General features: G+C 44.7%; 3 protein-coding genes across 4 annotated transcripts; all 3 read right to left on the bottom strand.

The window, feature by feature from the left end:
* Positions 1–5,655: 5,655 nt before the first annotated feature.
* On the bottom strand, positions 5,656–11,300 carry LOC139111120 (E3 ubiquitin-protein ligase TRIM9-like). Its single transcript, XM_070671239.1, has 2 exons — positions 8,945–11,300; positions 5,656–6,358 (listed from the first exon to the last, which is right to left on the bottom strand). The coding sequence occupies exons 1-2, from the start codon at positions 9,431–9,433 to the stop codon at positions 6,050–6,052; spliced, it is 798 nt and encodes a 265-aa protein (XP_070527340.1). The 5' UTR covers positions 9,434–11,300; the 3' UTR covers positions 5,656–6,049.
* Positions 11,301–13,729: 2,429 nt separating this feature from the next.
* On the bottom strand, positions 13,730–15,659 carry Arg (arginase). The gene is made up of 7 exons (XM_070671238.1): positions 15,351–15,659; positions 15,154–15,226; positions 14,828–15,033; positions 14,574–14,737; positions 14,384–14,499; positions 14,186–14,308; positions 13,730–14,105 (listed from the first exon to the last, which is right to left on the bottom strand). Exons 1-7 carry the CDS (start codon positions 15,657–15,659, stop codon positions 13,870–13,872), a joined length of 1,227 nt encoding a protein of 408 aa, XP_070527339.1. The 3' UTR covers positions 13,730–13,869.
* On the bottom strand, positions 15,631–18,592 carry LOC139111117 (fumarate hydratase, mitochondrial). 2 transcript variants are annotated; one of them, XM_070671235.1, is made up of 7 exons: positions 18,362–18,592; positions 17,435–17,569; positions 17,145–17,345; positions 16,783–17,065; positions 16,432–16,694; positions 15,953–16,342; positions 15,631–15,832 (listed from the first exon to the last, which is right to left on the bottom strand). In XM_070671235.1, the coding sequence occupies exons 1-7, from the start codon at positions 18,476–18,478 to the stop codon at positions 15,704–15,706; spliced, it is 1,518 nt and encodes a 505-aa protein (XP_070527336.1). In that variant the 5' UTR covers positions 18,479–18,592; the 3' UTR covers positions 15,631–15,703. The 2 variants fall into 2 exon arrangements, with proteins under 2 accessions (XP_070527336.1, XP_070527337.1); XM_070671236.1 differs by lacking the exon at positions 18,362–18,592 and adding an exon at positions 17,912–18,274.
* Between the last annotated feature and the right edge of the window lie 126 nt (positions 18,593–18,718).

Raw genomic sequence — 18,718 nt, 5'->3', positions numbered from 1 at the left:
CTTCTAGTTTGACAATCGTCCATCTCGATTGCGCTTAGAATGCCTCTTTAAAACGAACCGAGTCGCCGTTCCCTTCTTCGAGATACGCGTTCCACGCCCTGAAATTTTCGAGTTTCAATCTTTCCTTTTTTTTTATTTTTTATTCTTTTTTTTTTCCCCACATCGTTACGTGTAGCGTCGAGCGAGGGAAGAAGTCGGTTCTCGTTCGGTTCTTTTGCGCACGGCGCCGTCGAGGAGTGTCCTCGAGGCGACTGAAATCTGCCTGCTCTTTCTTCAACGCGGCGGGCGGGCAGGTAAAAAGGATATGCCGGAAGCCGCGACGGGAAAGGGGAGGAAAAGTCGCTGTCGAAAAATCAAGGTACGGGTAAGCGCGCCGCGACGTTCGCAATTTCCTGATCGAGGGGAGGAAAACGCGCCGCGCTGACGGAGCCGCGTCTGCCTTGTCTGCTCGCCCGGGCTTGCTTGCTCGCCTGCCTTAAACAGCCACGCCTCGATTCGCGTGTCACAAAGAGCGTATCCGCGCACCGTGGCCCCTTAAGGCGGCGGAAAAGTTGGACGAGGTAGCGCGGGAGTAAAGGAGGTTGAGTGCGAGCGAGGATGAGAGCGAGGAAACGGAGTGAACGAATAAGCGAGGCGAGCGCGAGAAAGTAAAGGCCCATTTAGACAATACGATCTTTACAGATTCCACGACTCGCTTCTCTCTAATTTTTTTTTTTTTTTTTTTTTTTCTCTCGTTTTTCTTTTCTTAAACTCTTTTCAAAATGCGAAAGCCGAGCTGAAATCAATGCGATCATTTCCATAACATAGGAAGCTACGAGCCGCATTTATACCTTTCGAAATTTCGCTCCGTTAAGTGAGTAGCTTTCATATAAAGGTAGCCCGAGCGTCACTTTTAATTATCTTGCAGGATTAAAATATCGGTGCTAGTAACGACGCGGAATTATATTTGATTTTTAATTCCTTTCGTTTGGATAAATCTCTTATTTTATTGAAATAAAATGCGCGCTGCAAAAAAAAAAAAAAAAGATGTGCAGAATGTGATTGGAAATATCCCGATTAAATGTATTTCATATTCCGCGTCGGCGGTGTATCTCGATACGCGGGACGCTGCGACCGATTAAATGCATCGCCGCAGAAAAGTTGCATTTTATTTCGCGTCTTGTTTCTGTATCGATATTATACCGCAGCATAATTAGCGTGTACATATAAACTTATTTAACGATCCCAAAAAAAAAAAAAAAGAAAAAAAAATCTCTACAGAGACAAAACGCTCGGCCGCGCTGAAAATTCGCTCGTAACATTATCGGATAATAATTAGCAGTTCAACAAAATTATCTCGTTACCGTATATCGTCCTAAAAATCGGTAAATTTTTCTATGTCACGCGCTGGTTGCTCTCACACGGCAGCCTTCGATAGTCGTTAGGTCTGAACGGACCTTAAGTCGACGCGGCAGCTGAAAGGGCGAAGGTGCACGATGGGGGAGGACGGGGGGATCACAGGGGGAGGGAGGGTGGAGAGGCGGGGAGGAGTACGCGAAGGTAGTGCACACGGTTGATTGCTAGCGTATACCACGACGTGGCTCGTGATATCGCGCGGCACAGGAAGGTTCAAAGTGCCGTGGGGCACGCCGGGCGGAAGAAAGGGAGAAGAATACGAGCGGGGTACCCGGGGTTCGCGGTGACGTAGCCGGACGAGGGGGTGAGAACCGAAGCACAAACCGGCCCAGGTCGCGATGATTCTCCGATATCACGTATTACGTATCACGGCTTCGATACATGCCTGCGCGCGCGGGCGGGTGTGTACGTGTGTTTAACCGCGTGTACGTGGCACCCTTACAGACACGAGGAGAGACAGCCGCAACATACTCCGCTCTGAGTATTTTCTTTTTTCTCTCTTTTTTTTTTTCCTTTTTTTTCTCTCTTTCTTTTCTTCTTCGGGTCCTTTGCCTCCTCTCCTCGTCCTCCCGTTCTCCTTTCTCTTTCTCTCTCTCTCTCTCTCCCCCCGAGTCCTCCCTCCACCCACCACTGCGGAAGGTCGGCTCGTCTTCTTTTTGCCGCGGTAGGGAACTCGAGTCTCTCTCGTGCATACCCGAGAGGCAGATCGTTTGCAACGCGTACTTAAATACAGACACGAGGTGCACACTCTGCTCTTTCGAGTGTATTGCATACGGTGGCCGGTCTTAAAGATGCGGTAAAAGACCGTCATGGAGTAACGACCCCTCTCTCCCTCTCTCTCTTTTTCTTTTATTGACTGTAACGACACTGGCTGTGCAATCGAGCCACGGCAACCGCTATCTTATTACTCGTTTGCCATTTGGCTGACGATGCAATATACGTATAACTGAGCTCCGATAGCAAGAAATGTAGAGAGAAATGTTAATTGTTCGATTTTATACAAGCACGGAGTTGAATTGATTATTTTAGAAATGTTGAGACTTTAAAAATTGGTGTTGTACGATATAAATATATTTGCCGGGGTAGAACTTTGTTATAAGTGTATTAACATTAGAGGAAATCGATCTTTGATATTTTTAGTCTACGTCCTGTAGTCTTTTCAGAAACTCACGTCATTAATAAGGGGAGAGTTAAGATTAAAATTAGAATCCCGTATATACAATAAAACATTATACGTATAGATTATCCTCTCACTTGTCCGACAAAATATGCGAGTTTTCTTTTTTTACACTCTACGGCTGCGAACTTTATTAGTACTCGAATAAAAAAAAAAAAAGGCCCGTATTTTATTTTTAAAACGGATCTCCCAGTTTATGCATTTCGCTGAAAAGATACGTCGATGAAAGCAAACACCGATGCGCTTTTCCGGTAAAACCGTAGCTTTTCCGCGGGCGAAATTTTCAGATAAAACGCGTAATAAAATCGCGCGGTCGATGATAATATAATTGCGCGATTAGATATCAACCCCGAGTAATTAGAGTCGCCGAGAATGCACGAACCAACGACTACGTTATCGGATACGCGCGCCGTCGTGTACTGGATACGCGGTATTCCCCCGTCTCGCTCGTGTTATCGCGCGCGATACCGTTAGCGCATCCACTTTGTCGGGAAGCGTATTTCATAACACCGCGGTGGCGGATGGGCGACGTCTTTCCGACGTCGCATTAACGTAGCGCCGTCGCGCTTTTCCTACTTGAAAGCGCCAACCGGGCGTTATCGTATCGCTCGTTGTCGCCGCGGTGAGATAACACCCGCGCAAATTGCGCCGGCGTAGGGTCGGCGATCTCGCGGCGATACGTATCGCCTTTGAATCGCGCCTCTCGTCTGCATCCTTCCTCGCATTGGGAATAACCGGCAGGACGCGACACCGGGACGAGCACGGGCAAGAGCGATACTCGTGGATACGTCGGGATCGACAGCTGGTTTCGATATCGCGTGTCCCGCGTGGCCTGCGCCACCCACCTCTATCCCTCTCTATGCGCTACGCACGTTGCCCCCGTCGCGTTTCGCTCTCCAGGCCGGTCTGGACGCCGACACCTGGTCACTTCCTGACATATGGAGCTCGCTCGCCCGCCCGCGTTTGGTCCCATCATCCGCCGGGAATCACTTCCTCCCGCGATTAATCTGATAAATTGCCCGCACGGTCCAGTCAAAACCGCCTGACTCCCAGCAATTCCGTAATTGATTGCCCGTCGGATCGGCCGGCGCGTGGACCGCTTTTGATTGCACTCGCCACCTATTGTACCCCGAGACGGCCGACCGTGGTTCTTAAGATCGATATACCTCGCGCCGCGAGGTAAAACCGGCGTGAAAATCGCGCTCTATTAATTGCCGACGTCCGGCCGTTCGTACCTTCCGGCGTGGCCCGGCTCCGCGGACGAGAACAGCGGTTCGTTTTCCACGTGCTTTGTCTACCGCGCGGAAACATCGGTAGTTTCGAAAGCAAGTTAACGTTGCAACTCCGCCACCCATTCGATATTGATTCACGCGTTATTTATTTCCTCCCCCGTCACTTTTAAACGGCTAGAAAATCACGCAAGCCGGTGTTGCCCGTGCAGTTACTGCCATTAACGCGGACAAAGTCGCGATTCCCGCGCAATTACGAGTAATCCGATTATTTGTCAATCTCGCCGTTAAGCACTTTCACCGGTTAGTCGGTACGCAGTTTAGCCGAATAGCGTCTTCTGAATAATGCATCTCGCCGAGGGCGTTTATCGAGGGCCGAGCGAAGGGGGGAGAGGGGCCCGCTGAAAGTGCATTCGCGATAAAGTAATTTGCAACAGGCTCGTTTATCAACGGGGGCTGCGAAGATAGCGAACGAAGGGGGGAGGGGGAAAGAGGGGCCTAGGGGTCGGGAAGCGGGATCGTAGCCGATCCGTAGATCCGGGTGCGGGTCGCAATCATGTCAGCCTCCCTTTCCCCGTCGCGAAACGTTATGTCGCGTTTTGACACGTAATCATCCGTCACTTTGTCTTCTCTATTTCACTCCGCTTCTCCTCCGACGAATCGCGCGCGCACGTGTGTCGGGAGGTTTGCGCAACGATGCCCCGACCATTATTACACATTAATGTTGACGTACGGGGTAATACTCGCGCGTCGCGCCCGATATTTCGGTAATTAGTCCGCCCCGCTCACCGGCTAATCACAGGAATGCCGTGTACATGCACGGAGGCAACGGGCGTTCGTGTCCGCAATCACGATAATGCAATTCCCCCGCCGTGCGAGTGTATTGTACGTGCGTAAGCGGGTACTCGTCGGACTCGAGATCGCAAATAATAGGTAATAATCTGCGTCTGATCAGCCGGGCATTCTTTCAGCGCACACGCGCGGCGGTGCGTCAAAAAGAGTTATTTTCCGACACCCGTGCTCACCGTTTTCCTCCGCGCGAGCTTCCAGCCTACGTTCAAGGCTCCGATCTGTATAATTTTGCGATTTCGTAATAATAGATTGGAGCCCGTTACACCGCGTAATAACACGTTTTCTCTGAACGCGAGTCGTGTAAGAAATAAAAAAGAAAACCTACTGTTTATCAGTCAGATAATGATCGTTCTTATTGCGACGCTGGAAAATTGCCGTAGCCGTTATCGTTTGTATCGCGCCTGCCTACGATCGAATCGCGTCCTTCGAGTAAGTTGCACGTTGGCGCTTAATCGACACGCTAATAACTACGGCCGATGGTTCTCGATTGGTTTTAAACGGAGGACAACGCCGCCGACTGACGACCGAGTGGGCCGCGAAGGGACCGCGGGTAATAATATTAATAATCATTATAATCGATACCCCAGACTCGATCACGTTCCTGGCCTTAATTGATTATAAATTAACTGGCGTTAACCGTCCTTTAACGACGGTTAAAATTGTTAATTAAACTTGGTGAAATCGGCCCTTACGCGGATTTAATTGCGCTCGCGTTTCGGCGGGAGCTGTGCGCGAACACGCGCGATTAGTAAAACAGCAGGGTACTTTTTTTGTTCTTTTTTTTTTTTTTTTATCGAGTCTGCTAATGACTCGCGTGCAGAAATGCGCGGCATGCAAAATAATGCGAATAGGAGAACAACACTGGAGTCTCGCTCGAAACGCGCGGAAAGTGCGTGCAGTATGTGTACGAACCGGGTAGATTGAAACTCAATTATTGGTCGTGTTAACGGGCTTGGCACCGCATCATCCATTATTTTCGGATTTTCCCCGTGTGCGGCTAGGCACATGAATTACGCGCCTGGGAGTTCATCATCAAATATACATATATTATCGCGCCGTGCATTTCGCCCGCGTAGCCGTCATTCTTTAGTATATATACAAAATCTATAGTAATCCCCCTGGGTCCCCTGCGTCTCCCCCGCGACCGGGCGAACACGATATCCGGCGTTAATCGCTTGAGGTTTTGATTCCAACGCTCTCGCGTATCCGCGTCGCGGCGTCATCGTTGATTGCGTTGATCTAATTACGAATTACGTCACCTCCGCAAATAGCACAATTCGCGGCGGCGGTCGAGCGACTCTTTCCGCGTTCTTTCAAGTTCTTCGTGCTTCAAGGAACCCTCTCCTTTTTCTCGCACGATTTTGATCGATCGCGTCGCTTTTCATGCATTACTATACTAGTTGAAAGCTTTGGAAATAAATTTATTTACTTTTTGCGCCTTGCAAGCGGCGGCCAGCGGTAGAACGTCGTGGGGATGCGCTGCGTGACGATCGCGAAGACACAGGGCGCATATCGCGATTTTGCAAAGAGCGCAGTAGAGGGTCACCGCTTCGCCATTGTGATCGTTGCAAACCGGTGTGCCTTCGGGCCGGGTTCCCTTGTTCCCGCTTGATTGCCAGCTGCCCCTCGGTGGTCCCAGATTGTGGGCTGCCAACGGGCCCCTCTTCGGATGGCAAGACTCCCTGCAGGCGTCGCAGTACAAAACCTGAAAGAAAATAGTCCCGGGCATATTGCAGAGAAATATTAACACGCGGAAATTAAACTGCGCCCGTCTTGTATTAATTAGAGGTAAATTAATTTCAGAAATCGTGACTTTCCACCCGGCAAGCAATTTTTGGCGATATTGCACGGTGCCATCGGAATATTCCTCGTTCGCTCTCGGTGCTTCCTTCTCGGAAATAATATCATTTCGATTATCGATAGCGGAGGTATTGTCGTCGCGCGGAAATGTTGCCAGCAACGAATGAAATTGCAGGGCGCCGTCGATTCTCTCTTTCTTTTTTTTCTTTTTTTTTTTCGTTTTTTCCCTCCCATTTTTTTTTTTTTTTTTTGCGCAACGAGGAACGACCGGCGCGGACTGTAAAATCACAGAAAAAAATATCCGCCACTTGTCTCGCAACGCGGTGTACCGGAGGGACCACCACGAGAGGGCTGAAAATGAAATTTAACACTTCGGAGGAAAGCGAGCAAGAGACGAGACGGGGGAGAGGAGCGTGCGATTGGCGTACGTTGTCGCGCAACGAGATATTTCATGCGACGCGAAACTCTGAAGCGTCGGTAACTCGATCTTTTCAAACAGAACGCCGAACAATATAAAATCGCTCTCTTTGTCGAGGTGTGAATGCAACGTGGTGACGATTTGCGCGTATACATGTCGCGCAAACACTTCGCACGAGCCAAAACTGACAATCGTCAGAAAAAAAAAAAAATAACCGTTGATTGAAATTAAGAAAATTTATTCCAGCCACATTATAATAATACAACCAAAAATTTACAATAACAGCGCAATCAAAAATTTGCAAAAAAGAAAAAAAAAAATATATATGTACAAAAATACAAAAAATAGTACGCTTGATTTAACGCTAGATACATTGGAGCACGGTGTTTGTCAAACAACGATATATTTTACCGTTTTCTAGCCAGAGGCGCTAAATACGAGATATCTCTTGTAGTAATAACAATTGTGATATTCGAAAAGTGTGCTCGATGCGATATTAACACCAGCTCCCGTCTGTTTGCTCGGGAATTAAGTGAACAAATTCGTTGCACCCCGTTCGAAAAAGGGGTCCTTTCGCATTTGACTTGAACCATTCCAAATTTCCTATCTCTCGAGCACGACACGCCCATGACGTTCGATATTAATACCGATAAAGATATAGAAGGCGGCTCTTGTAACCGAGAGCGGGCTCTAGTGTGCTTATAACGCGAAGAGAAAAGTTATGAAGTGGACTTCGAGGAAGAACGAGGGGGAGTTAACGAGCCTCTAGATGAGGAAAGCACACAAGAGAAATAAACACGGTTGATGCCGCGGTCGTTAAGAATGGTAGCCTTGAGAACTTTTGCCGATCTTTGCCGGCGCGATGGAAGTTCTCGCGGGGAATATGATCGAATCGAAGCTTCGGGATAGAAATACCGAAAAGAAAGAGGAAAAAAAAATTACAAAAGACGGATTAGACATTGCCGGAGGAAAATAACGTTATTCGGTAAAAACGGTACGAACCGTATCGAACGATCGTTACGAGATAGAACGCGCTAAAATGTTAAATTTATAAAAAAATGATTGTCGTACGAAATATTTACTTTCGCTTCGTCCCTTTGATTTTAATTAAAAATATCGGTTTGTTAAATTTCGACAATACTTTAGCGACGTTTTCAGGGTAGACCGGCTTTCACGGATATATATTTTTAAGCAAAGCCGATGAGTGTCTCGGAAACTTTTTCCTTTCTTTGACCGAGGAGAGGAAAGCTTTCTGCAGAGCCGAAAGCGGAAAAATGAAAATAATGAAAAGCTCGCACGGATATTACACTGCGTGATCTTTTGTTTAGTTTCTTTTACAAGGTACAGATATTTCTATACATGTTTGCAGACCAAGTGGAAGAAACGTAGAAACGTAAAAAGGAGAGATTAACAAGCGTGCGGGAAGGGCGAAAATTATTATTTTAATTACAAATCAAAGTCGTATCGAATTGTGAATTAAAAAACAGGAGGGGAGGCAGACTATTCAATTACTCCAAACTTCTCTTTTAATTTTATCAAACTTGGAGGAGCTGCTTAACTTAAAAGTATAAACAGAACTTGTTGCAAGAAAATGTAGCATCAAACATCTCTCTAAAAAAAAAATGTTTAGGGAAAGCAAATCATAATTACAACATACCGCTGAAAATAAAATGAAACGCAGTGAAATGTCGGGATTAACGAGTTTTAATAGAATTTTTGCTTAGAGCATAACTTTATTCAGCCACCCCCCGCGAAGTTCTCGATTCTGATTAAACAGGCGCGCGGTGCTTGCAAACAAAGGTTTAGATCAATATTAACGTGCCAACAATTCCGACTACTCCCAGCGATCTTAATTCAAACGACTATTTAATCAGAAATTTCCCGATTCTACGCGCTACAGATTTTATTCGATCGCCTGGTCCGTAAGCTGTTTTATTCGAGCCCGGCTCAGCCGCGTGAACGTTTAATCTCGCGCGTTCGGTAGGAAAGTGACGTTTCTTATGAAATAAGTAAACGAATCGATCTCGAAGGCATTCGCCGCTTATCAAATTTCAGGTGGCGATTAGCGCTAACCTCGCACTGTTCGCACGCGACGGTCGCGTCGCGCGGCTCTCCCTCGCACATCTGGCACTGCAGCCGCGAGTTTCGTGACTCCTGATACTTGTCGACGATGTGTTGCATGGCGCGGTATTTCGGCAGGTTGTGGGCACCGCCCTCGTCGAAGTAGACGGTCTTCTGGCATACCGGGCAGGATAGGCAGAGAGTGCCGCCGGACGGCGGAAAGCCGCCGTTCCCCGGGGTGCCGACGTAGCTGCCCGGCCGCGAGCTGGTCGACGTGCTGCTGCATACCACGCCGGAATCAGTTTCCGATAGAATCGAGAGTTTGTCGGCTTCCTGATCGGAGCCGGGCGCGTTCGCGGAGTCGGCGGTCGACTCCGGCGGCGAGTCCGGCGGCGCTTGAAGATTCACCGCGCATCCTAAGCACAGCGTGTGCCAGCAGGGCAGCAGCACAGGCTCCGCGAACAGCTCCTTGCAGCAGGGACACCGTAGCTCGTCCTCCATCGCGGATGCGCCGGTGGTGCGTCGTCTGCCGATCGTCCTGGACCCCGCGGCCGATTCCTCGTGTATCTTTTCGAGCCGCGGCAACTCGGGCCGCCTCTGCGTCCGGGTCTGCAGGATTCCTTGAGAATGCCGCTGGCACGACGTGGCGATTGCCGGCGTCGAGATCGGCCGAGACTCGAGCGCGTCGGAATAGATAGAAAATAATCTGGATCCGTCGGCGGGTTTTCTCGCTAGTTTTCCGGGGGTCCACCGGGTACGGTTACTCGGAGATCACTCGGAGAGGCAATCGGTCGGTAAACGTTTTCTCCCAATCCGCTTTCGAAGGTTGTTCACGTCGAACGCGACGGAAAGGTGGTCCTGTAGATCCTCCGAAAACGGTCGGTCGTAGATCAATCGAGGGCCTTTGTTCTCAGTCCACCTAACGCGCCGTAGAAAAAAATCACTTTCTCGGTAGTACAATTATATGTAATTACCATTAGATCGATCTCAACTCACGAACGTCGCACTCGGGCCTCTTTGTTTCATCATCGGCGCACCATCACACACGGAATTAACGAAACCGGCCGCTGGCCTCGTTCGGCTCTCACAATAATCCCCGCTGCACGTGGGACACGCGCGACGGCTACCGCGCGTATACGTCGATTCACGCCGAAAAGAAAACCCTCGTATCGCTCTCTCACTGTCGTGCCCGTGGACGATGCATCGCGGATCTACCGCCGCGAAATGCACTTCGATAAATTGACGGGCGATAGGCGCGAGAGCTCTTTCACGGGAATTTTCAACGGGTACGTGTCACCTGTCGATCGCGCGCATTGCGGGCTTTTTAAATGCCACCTTTACTCCCGGGGTTTTCTCACGTGCGACGACCGCGAAATCACTGACCGAGTCTGCTTTCGGTCGAATCCACGCGCCGCGCGCGCTAGAGACCCGACGGTTCTGCACACGCGCGACGTGACCGCGCGCTCGCCGTTCCTTGCTCGAGCCAGCCGCTTGCTTGGCAAAGACGGAGCACACGCAGCCTGCGAGCCGTCACCGGGTTGACTGACTCCCGGCACAGAGTCAAAGAACCGTCGCGCACCACGACCACGCACACTCCACCAGGAGCGTGATCGCGCGGGGGAAAACGAGAGAGAGAGGTATCGTACGACGCCGCAAGTATTTCTTTCTTCTTTTTCATCCGCACCTTCGTCTTCGTCTCCGTCTCTTTTCTACCTCTAATACTGCATCCTTCGAATCGTCCGTTTAAACCGAACGTTCCGTACGTTTAACGTAAATCAAAGACCGAATCCACATGGATTTGGTGAAAAAAAAAAAAAAATAGGGAGCTGGAAGGAACGAACGCGCCGTTCCCTTCGAGGCAGCGGTGCCCGTTTCGTTTGATGGGGAGAGATGTTTTAGAAACTTTCGTGTACCTTGAGTATAAATAGCGCGGTTTTAGGACAGTCTATTTTGATAAAATCCACTTTGCCTTCGTTTTCCAACGGGGAGGCCGTTTCCTTTTTAACGCGAGCCTTATTTTCGCGCAACTGTATTATTGTGAAATTACTCGCCATGTGGAACCGGTTTCACGCTCCGAGTGCATATTTCAGGGACGCGCCTACGTGAAGCAGTTATATCGAGGCCATTCGAGAATCAAGCGCGTGGACTTGGTTGAAAATAAATTCACGGATGCTCGAAGGCATTCGCTAATTACGCCCGCGACCGATACCGTAATATATTAATTACATACGTAATTATTTTATACGCGCATTCGCTTTCAGGAGAGGCAAGGCTGCCGCTCGCGCCTCTCGTATCGATCTTTATCTCGCGTACCTTTAAAATATTTCAACATCTAATTAAGAAAAGTTCAAGCTGCTAGTTAACCGTTAGCAAAAGGGGACAGGCGTCTCTCGGCGGAAAGTAGAATGCGACGCGGCTATTTGAATAAAAGTTAAGACGTTCCCGCATCGACGAAAGTATTGCGAGCCTTATCGCGAAGGGACTGGGACTTCCAGCGGGATACGTCCGCGATAACTTATTGCGAACCGCGTAAGTAACTCGGCGACAATACCGTCTCGACGAGAGTATTGCGCTCGGACAATGTGCCAGATAATAAAATAATGAAACAGCCCGGTTTCGCGCGGCGAAGAGAATTCCGGTTCTCCGGTTTCTCCGAGGGGGATTTAAGAGCGCCGGGGATAATGGGGCGGAGGGTTCGGAAAGGGCAGGGGATCCCTGGGATCCTAGATTTTGGCCCGATATAATACCGCGGCCAGGTGCGACACGGTCCCGCGCTCCGCGTTGCACCCGGCGGATTGCTCAAACGCGGGCTTTCCGCCTGAAGCTTCCCGATCCTTTTTAATCAAACCGTCGGACACGCGCAGCTCCGCTCGCGAACGGGTGAACGACCCCGGGGAGGGGGAAGAGCGCGGATAAACTTCCGTGAAATTCAGCCGTAATTTTATATCGCGAAAATGCATATCTGTTCTTCGGTGTACCCCCTTTCCGTTTTTCTACCATCCATCGACTCTCCCCCCCGACGGGCTCTCTCGCGGTCCCGGTTGCGAAGAGCAGAGATAACGAAACTTGCCGCTAATAATCGCGAAACCGCATCACGGATCACACCGCGGCATCGAAATTGTTCACCGGGCGCCGTGCCAGCGCTATTAAACGATCATTTATTTATATCTCCGCTCGGCCACGGCGCGGGCGTACCCGCCTTGAAAATAATGCCTCTCCCAATACTCAGCCGCGCGGATTATAGAGAGGCGAGATTAAGGGCGTTGCTTAGAAAGCGCGCGCGGAGTTGCATTTAGAACGATAAAATATTGATACGTGCGCGAATACAAATAACAGCCGCGCTTGCTCTCTCCTGTCGCGCGTACGGTCCGCAGATTATTCTCCGGATAACTCGCGCGGTATCTATTTTTCTCCGATGAAACCGCTTGATCGTTAATAAGCCTTCACCCTCAGGGTGATCGAAGAGACTTTTTCCTCTACGGCGAGTCGAGCCACTTGCGTAACATTCTATATTATTAAAATAACAAATCAAGTATATTCCTTTTTCTTTTATTCATCGCTGTACAATTTTTTTTACAACGAATCGAGCCTTTCGCTGGAACGTTTTCTTGATCGAGCCGGATGAAACTGGTCTTCAAAATCTGTGCAGAAGTTAGGGATATAATAAAAAAAAGCTCTCCGCGCCATCGTTGAAAGGTTAAAGGTACGAACTGTGCGAGCGACCGTAGTTGAACATAATGCTCGTACCGCGTTATCTCCCACGGAGATATCCCGTTTTCCTTCGTCAAATGATATATTGGTTTACGTCCACCGCGTAACTGCCAATTACTCTTCGACCATTCGACCGTCCGACTTCATTCTAGATCATACATCCTCGTACAACGAGGAACCGAGGAACGTGGACGTGATCATTTATCACTGCAGGAAACTTCGACGAAACAATATCTGCCTTATCGACGTCGTAGTCCTTCGTTTCTTCCTCGATATCATGTGTAGCAAGGAATCGTATATTCTTTTCTCTCTCTTTCTCTCTTCTCTCTTTTCTCTCTCTCTTTTTCTGCTTCTCTCTTTCTCTCTCTGTCTCTCTTTCTCGCTCTCTCTTTCTTTCTCTCTTTCTTTCTCTCTCTCTCTCTTTCTCTCTCTTTTTATGAGGAGAAATACATTTATGCATTTTTATTTTTACTTTTCATGCGTTTCAGTTCATTTTCAGTCCTAATAGAAAAGTTCACGATCGCTGCTTTATCATAAATCTAACCTAACTAAACCTAAACTTTCCGCTAACGATAAAGGTGATCACATCGCCGGTGCTCGAAGGAGTTTCGCGAAGTTAAGTTGCACGGTAACGAAAGGACTTAGTCTACGAATGCATACAATTAAATAAATTATTCTTAGTCCGAATCACGCTTGTTAATTTGCAGATGGTGTCAAATCAAACGCTCGTAAAAATAGCGAGCCTGGGGGGATTCGTATTAGCGGGTACAGGCTACGCTTTTTATTTTCGCATACAACGTGATATCAGAGAGACCGAGACGTTCAAAGATGTGCTTAATACCGTACACGCGCATAAGAAAGCCGTGCCGTATCTCGGGAAGCCCATAAAAATCGGCCGCATCGCTTATGGGGACGGATGCCACACGCGTGAATACGAGGACGCAACGATTACGCAAAATTACAAGTGGTTCAAGATACCACTTACAGGTGAAAACACTAAAGGAACTTTATATTACGAGGTAACGCTGAATCCTAAGCTCGAAAACAAACCGGAGGCATCTAAGATTGAAATTACGTTTGACAATATTCCTGGGAAAACATTTATTATAAGACAATACGAAGTAAATTAAAATAAATTTGTATTAAGAGAAAAATAGATTTTATATTTATATAAAGCTACAAGTTGAAGACAATGATTATTGATTTACATATAAAAATAGTTATTGTTAACGGAACGTTTGTAAAGGCATGTCGGTGATATCTTTGGGTACTTTCAAGCCGCGTCGTGTGTAGCCCAGAGCTGCTTGAATAATGTGTATGGCTGCTTGCACAGTCTTCTTCACGTCTCGCTCGTCGCCGATTTGCGGATTAACTTCCACTATGTCGATAGCACTCAGTCTTTGCGTTCTATGCACCTCCTCCATTAGGTGAATCGCTTCTCTAAGTGACAGTCCTCCACGCACTACACAAATTCATACATATAGATCTATACACAAATTTGTGATAAAAATCGTTTACATGCACTAGTCACATTTTACAAACCTGGCGTTCCAGTACTAGGTGCTTCAAGAGGATCTAACACGTCGATATCGAAGCTGACGTGTAGAGATTTCGTGTTATGAGGATCTATTTTATTGAGGGTCATATGTATCACGTCATGAATACCTAAAATCACATAGATATTAAATTCGTTTAACGTTTTTGTATGCTAGACAACATTTGTTTAGTTTATACTCAAACCATAGCGTTCTATGTCTTCCATGCCATAAGCAGTAATGCCAAACTTTTCGATTACTAATCTTTCATAGCGATCTATGGATCTCAAACCAATATAAGCTACATTTCTGATGGATAAGCTACAAAAAAAAATTGTATATATTAGTTTAACTGTAAAAGAAATTAATTTGCATAAATACTGTGATATTCTTACACAGGTATTTGCCAGTCCATGCCTGGCAAATACGGCCAATAATCAGCTAGTTCCGAAGTCAGTAATGCTACGGGCATCCCATGCACATTACCGCTCTCACTGGTTTTGTTAGTGTTCAAATCTGCGTGAGCATCAACCCATATTACTGCCACATCCTGTCTTTCCTATAAAAAAAAAAAAAAAATATTCGAATTTAATGAATTGATTTATTACACCGTTAATTTTTCTATAAAAAAAATATTTCTTTTTTGCACCTTGACATGTCCGTCGATTGAACCGATGCTTAAGCTATGGTCACCACCAATTATTAACGCCTGTCTGCCATCGCGTAACACTTGCTGGACTTGTTCGGATAAACTGCTCGTACAACTGGCCACATGATTCAAATGTGACATATTTTTTATATCGTTTATATTATCTGGATTGTATAACACATCACCGTAATCTCGCACATCCAGCTCTTTAAAATAGAAAAATTAATGCATATAAATCAATTTGTAGTTGTAATATATGTGGAAATTCTAAAACAAGAAAAATATCGCACTTTTTTTTTTTTTTTTTTTTTACTGTATAGATTTACCTAGTATTTTCAATTCATCTATCAGTTTTGCTGCTCTGATCACCTCGGGTCCACGAGCTACTCCTTCCTTTTCCTGTAAAATTTATTGTTTTTATAATACTTAAATCTACTTTTATCTGTTACTTCTATCAATCTTTATTTAAGACGCATACGGTATTAAATACCGAAAGTTTATTATACGCATACTTTATATTTACCTGCCCTTTGTCAAAAGGTACTCCAATTATACCAACTTTTCCGTTGTAATGACGAGTGCCTAATTTACTAGAAAGTGTACGGATTTTAGTTAGAATATTCATTTTGAACCTTAAATTCTCTCTTGCTGCAAAGTTATCTGGTATTATATAAAAAAGTAGTATGTTCTTTGACCCGCAGTCTGATATGGAAATCTTACGCCATAAACGTTGAATTCTACAGGTTGGGATGACAAATTTTAAACGGAGGGAAATTTCGAATCGAATACAAAAGCAATAAAAATTCTGTAAATTAAGTACATAACAGTACATATTTATTTTTTATATTTCTATTAAATATTATTTAAATGTACAAATTATTTCGGCCCGAGCATTTGGTCAGGTCTGACCCATTGATCAAACTGTTCTGCTGTTATTCCGTGTTTTACTGCAGATTCTTTTAACGTAAGTTTTTCCTTGTGCGCATATTTCGCAATCGCAGCAGCCTGCAGAAATAAAAATCATAAAGATAAATATTCGCTAAAATATTATTAACTTTTATATGTACTATAATATAATAATGTTTATTTTTATATTAATTTTTTTAATTAAGAACTTATAAATACCTTGTCATAACCAATATGTGGATTCAACGCTGTAACGAGCATCAAACTTTCATTCAAATTTCTGTTTATATTATCAATATTTGGTTTGATGCCTACAACACAATTTTTCGTAAACGAAGAGCAGACGTCGCCTAATAATCTCGCGGATCTCAAAGTATTTGCAGCAATAACTGGTTTAAAGACATTGAGTTCAAAGTGGCCGTTACTACCACCGACGGTTATTGCTACGTGATTGCCTATCACTTGACAGCACACCATAGTCATTGACTCAGCCTGCGTAGGATTTACTTTACCAGGCATAATAGAACTCCCGGGCTCATTTTCTGGAAGAGATAACTCTCCCAAACCGCATCTAGGTCCGCTTCCAAGAAATCTAATATCGTTTGCGATCTATGTACATAAAAATATTAACGTGACACAAATAATCAGTAGAGTATAAGCACATTTTTTAAATTGTTAATTTATACACGAGTACTTACTTTCATAAGAGATGCAGCTAATGTATTAAAAGCACCGTGCACTTCAACAATTGCGTCATGTGCAGCCAACGCTTCAAATTTATTTGGAGCGGGAACAAACGGTAATCCAGTGATTTGAGCAATTTTCGCTACTGCCTTTTCCGAAAAGCCTTTCCGCGTGTTTAATCCAGTTCCAACTGCAGTGCCGCCAAGAGCTAATTGATACAATCTCGGGAGTGTATCTTTCACTCTTTTAATACCATATTCAATTTGCGTAGTATATCCTGTAAAACATTTGAATTAAATTTATTTTAATGTCTATACCTCACGAGCTGCATTCTCGAAATCAAAACAATTCACGCGGATAAAAACCTGAAAATTCTTGACCCAACGTCAACGGTACCGCGTCCTGAGTATGCGTTCGACCGATTTTAATTATATCTTTCCATTCGTCTGCTTTTTCTTTTAGTGCTTTATGCAACTCTTCCAAGCCTGGGATTAATACTTTGTGAATTTCTAAAGCCACGGCTATGTGCATTGCAGTTGGGAACGTATCGTTGCTACTCTGCGACATGTTAACATGATCGTTTGGGTGTACAGGTTTCTTTGAACCTAGCTCGCCACCGAGTATCTCGATCGCGCGATTGGCAATGACCTAAACATTTTTAATAAATTTCAATATTGAAATATATCTACAAGAGTATCATAGAATAATTATATAGCATTTAATTAACCTCGTTGACGTTCATATTACTTTGCGTGCCCGAACCAGTTTGCCAGATAATTAAAGGAAAATGTTCATTGTACAATTTGCCACTTATCACATCATCTGCTGCTTTGCTAATGGCATCGGCAACTTTAGGATCTAAATTGTATTCTTTATTCGCCTCAGCAGCAGCCTTTTTTAGTATACCCATAGCCATGATCAACCTGCACTGTAAAAGAAATAATTTTATTCAAAATTGTGAGAAAAAGAAAGGCGCGTTAATATAACTCGGTTTATTAATTTATTACTATTGCTTACGGGCATACGTTCGAACGTATCTCCAATTGGAAAGTTCATCAATGCTCGAAGAGTTTGCGCCCCATAATATTTATCTGCGGGGACTTTCAATTCTCCAAATGTGTCCCTTTCAAGTCTGTAATTTTTGGATTCCTCCTGTACACACAAAGCAAATAATTATAGCATTACCCCTAACATTAAGATATAATTTAAGTACATATATTTAATTAAAATGTAATGTAAAAAAAATGTATTGAACAAAAGTTGCACTATGCAAAATTTAAAGAAACAAATTTGTAGCTTTTAGACCTTGACAGTGACTCCACCTTAAAAGCAAATATGGCCATATGGCGATTGTTTGTATTACTATGCAACATTTGTTGAATAAATTTTTTTTATTATTTTCACTGTTTTGAAGACATTAAAGATGATAATTCAGCTGATAAATTATTATCCTATAAAGAAATATAATAAAAAATAGCTTGTAAAACTGTTCACCATTATAGGGATTATATAAGTAGTGAGTGTCACGTTAGCATGAAGAAGACTGAGAGTCAACAGAAACAGGAGTTTCTGTAATGCTGTAATCTCTGCATAGATTATGGAGCTTGATAAGGAAACCTGTTTGGAAGCATCTTACATACAGATAAAAAGTTGTATTTTAAAGTTATTCGTTTATTACACATTTAATAGTGTTATATTTTCAAAGATATTCTTAATAATTTGTTTACAATAAAATAATTCTCTTTCTTCATTAAAAAAAGAAAAAAAATTCAAAATGCATTCTTGAATTAAATGTCAAATACAATTGATAATGTAAGATGCCGGTAGAAATATAACAAAAAAAATTTGTCATAGTAATTAAATGTTACATAAAAGACATATAGATATATATATAAAATAGGATTAAAATACTTTTGTTAAAATGTGTGTGATCGTGTAATGTACCTTGTTGACCATGGTTGAAGTGGACAAGTACAACTTTAGTGAAGAATAAGCCGACAATTTTTTCAGTTGACGCAAACCATGATTAAAAAGATACCACTTCAACACGCTCGACATCATTTTTTTAAGCAAAGTTTTGACAGTCTGCACTTTATCCGGCAATTAATCGGAGCAGACACCAACAGAGTAGACTAGAATAACAACAGCAGGCGCAATTGGCGCAAATCACAGACTTCTATATTATAGTCTGTGGTTTCAATGGCTGACGACAATTTAGTTTTCAGGAAATCTGCTTCGAGCCGCCACCGTCTTGACTCCTTACTAGTACGAGTCAACGACTAGTCAGCCATATATTTAGTG

The sequence above is a fragment of the Cardiocondyla obscurior genome, linkage group LG22 (assembly GCF_019399895.1).
Source record: "Cardiocondyla obscurior isolate alpha-2009 linkage group LG22, Cobs3.1, whole genome shotgun sequence".
Taxonomy (NCBI): Eukaryota; Metazoa; Arthropoda; class Insecta; order Hymenoptera; family Formicidae; genus Cardiocondyla; species Cardiocondyla obscurior.
This window is presented reverse-complemented; position numbering and strand designations above follow the sequence as displayed.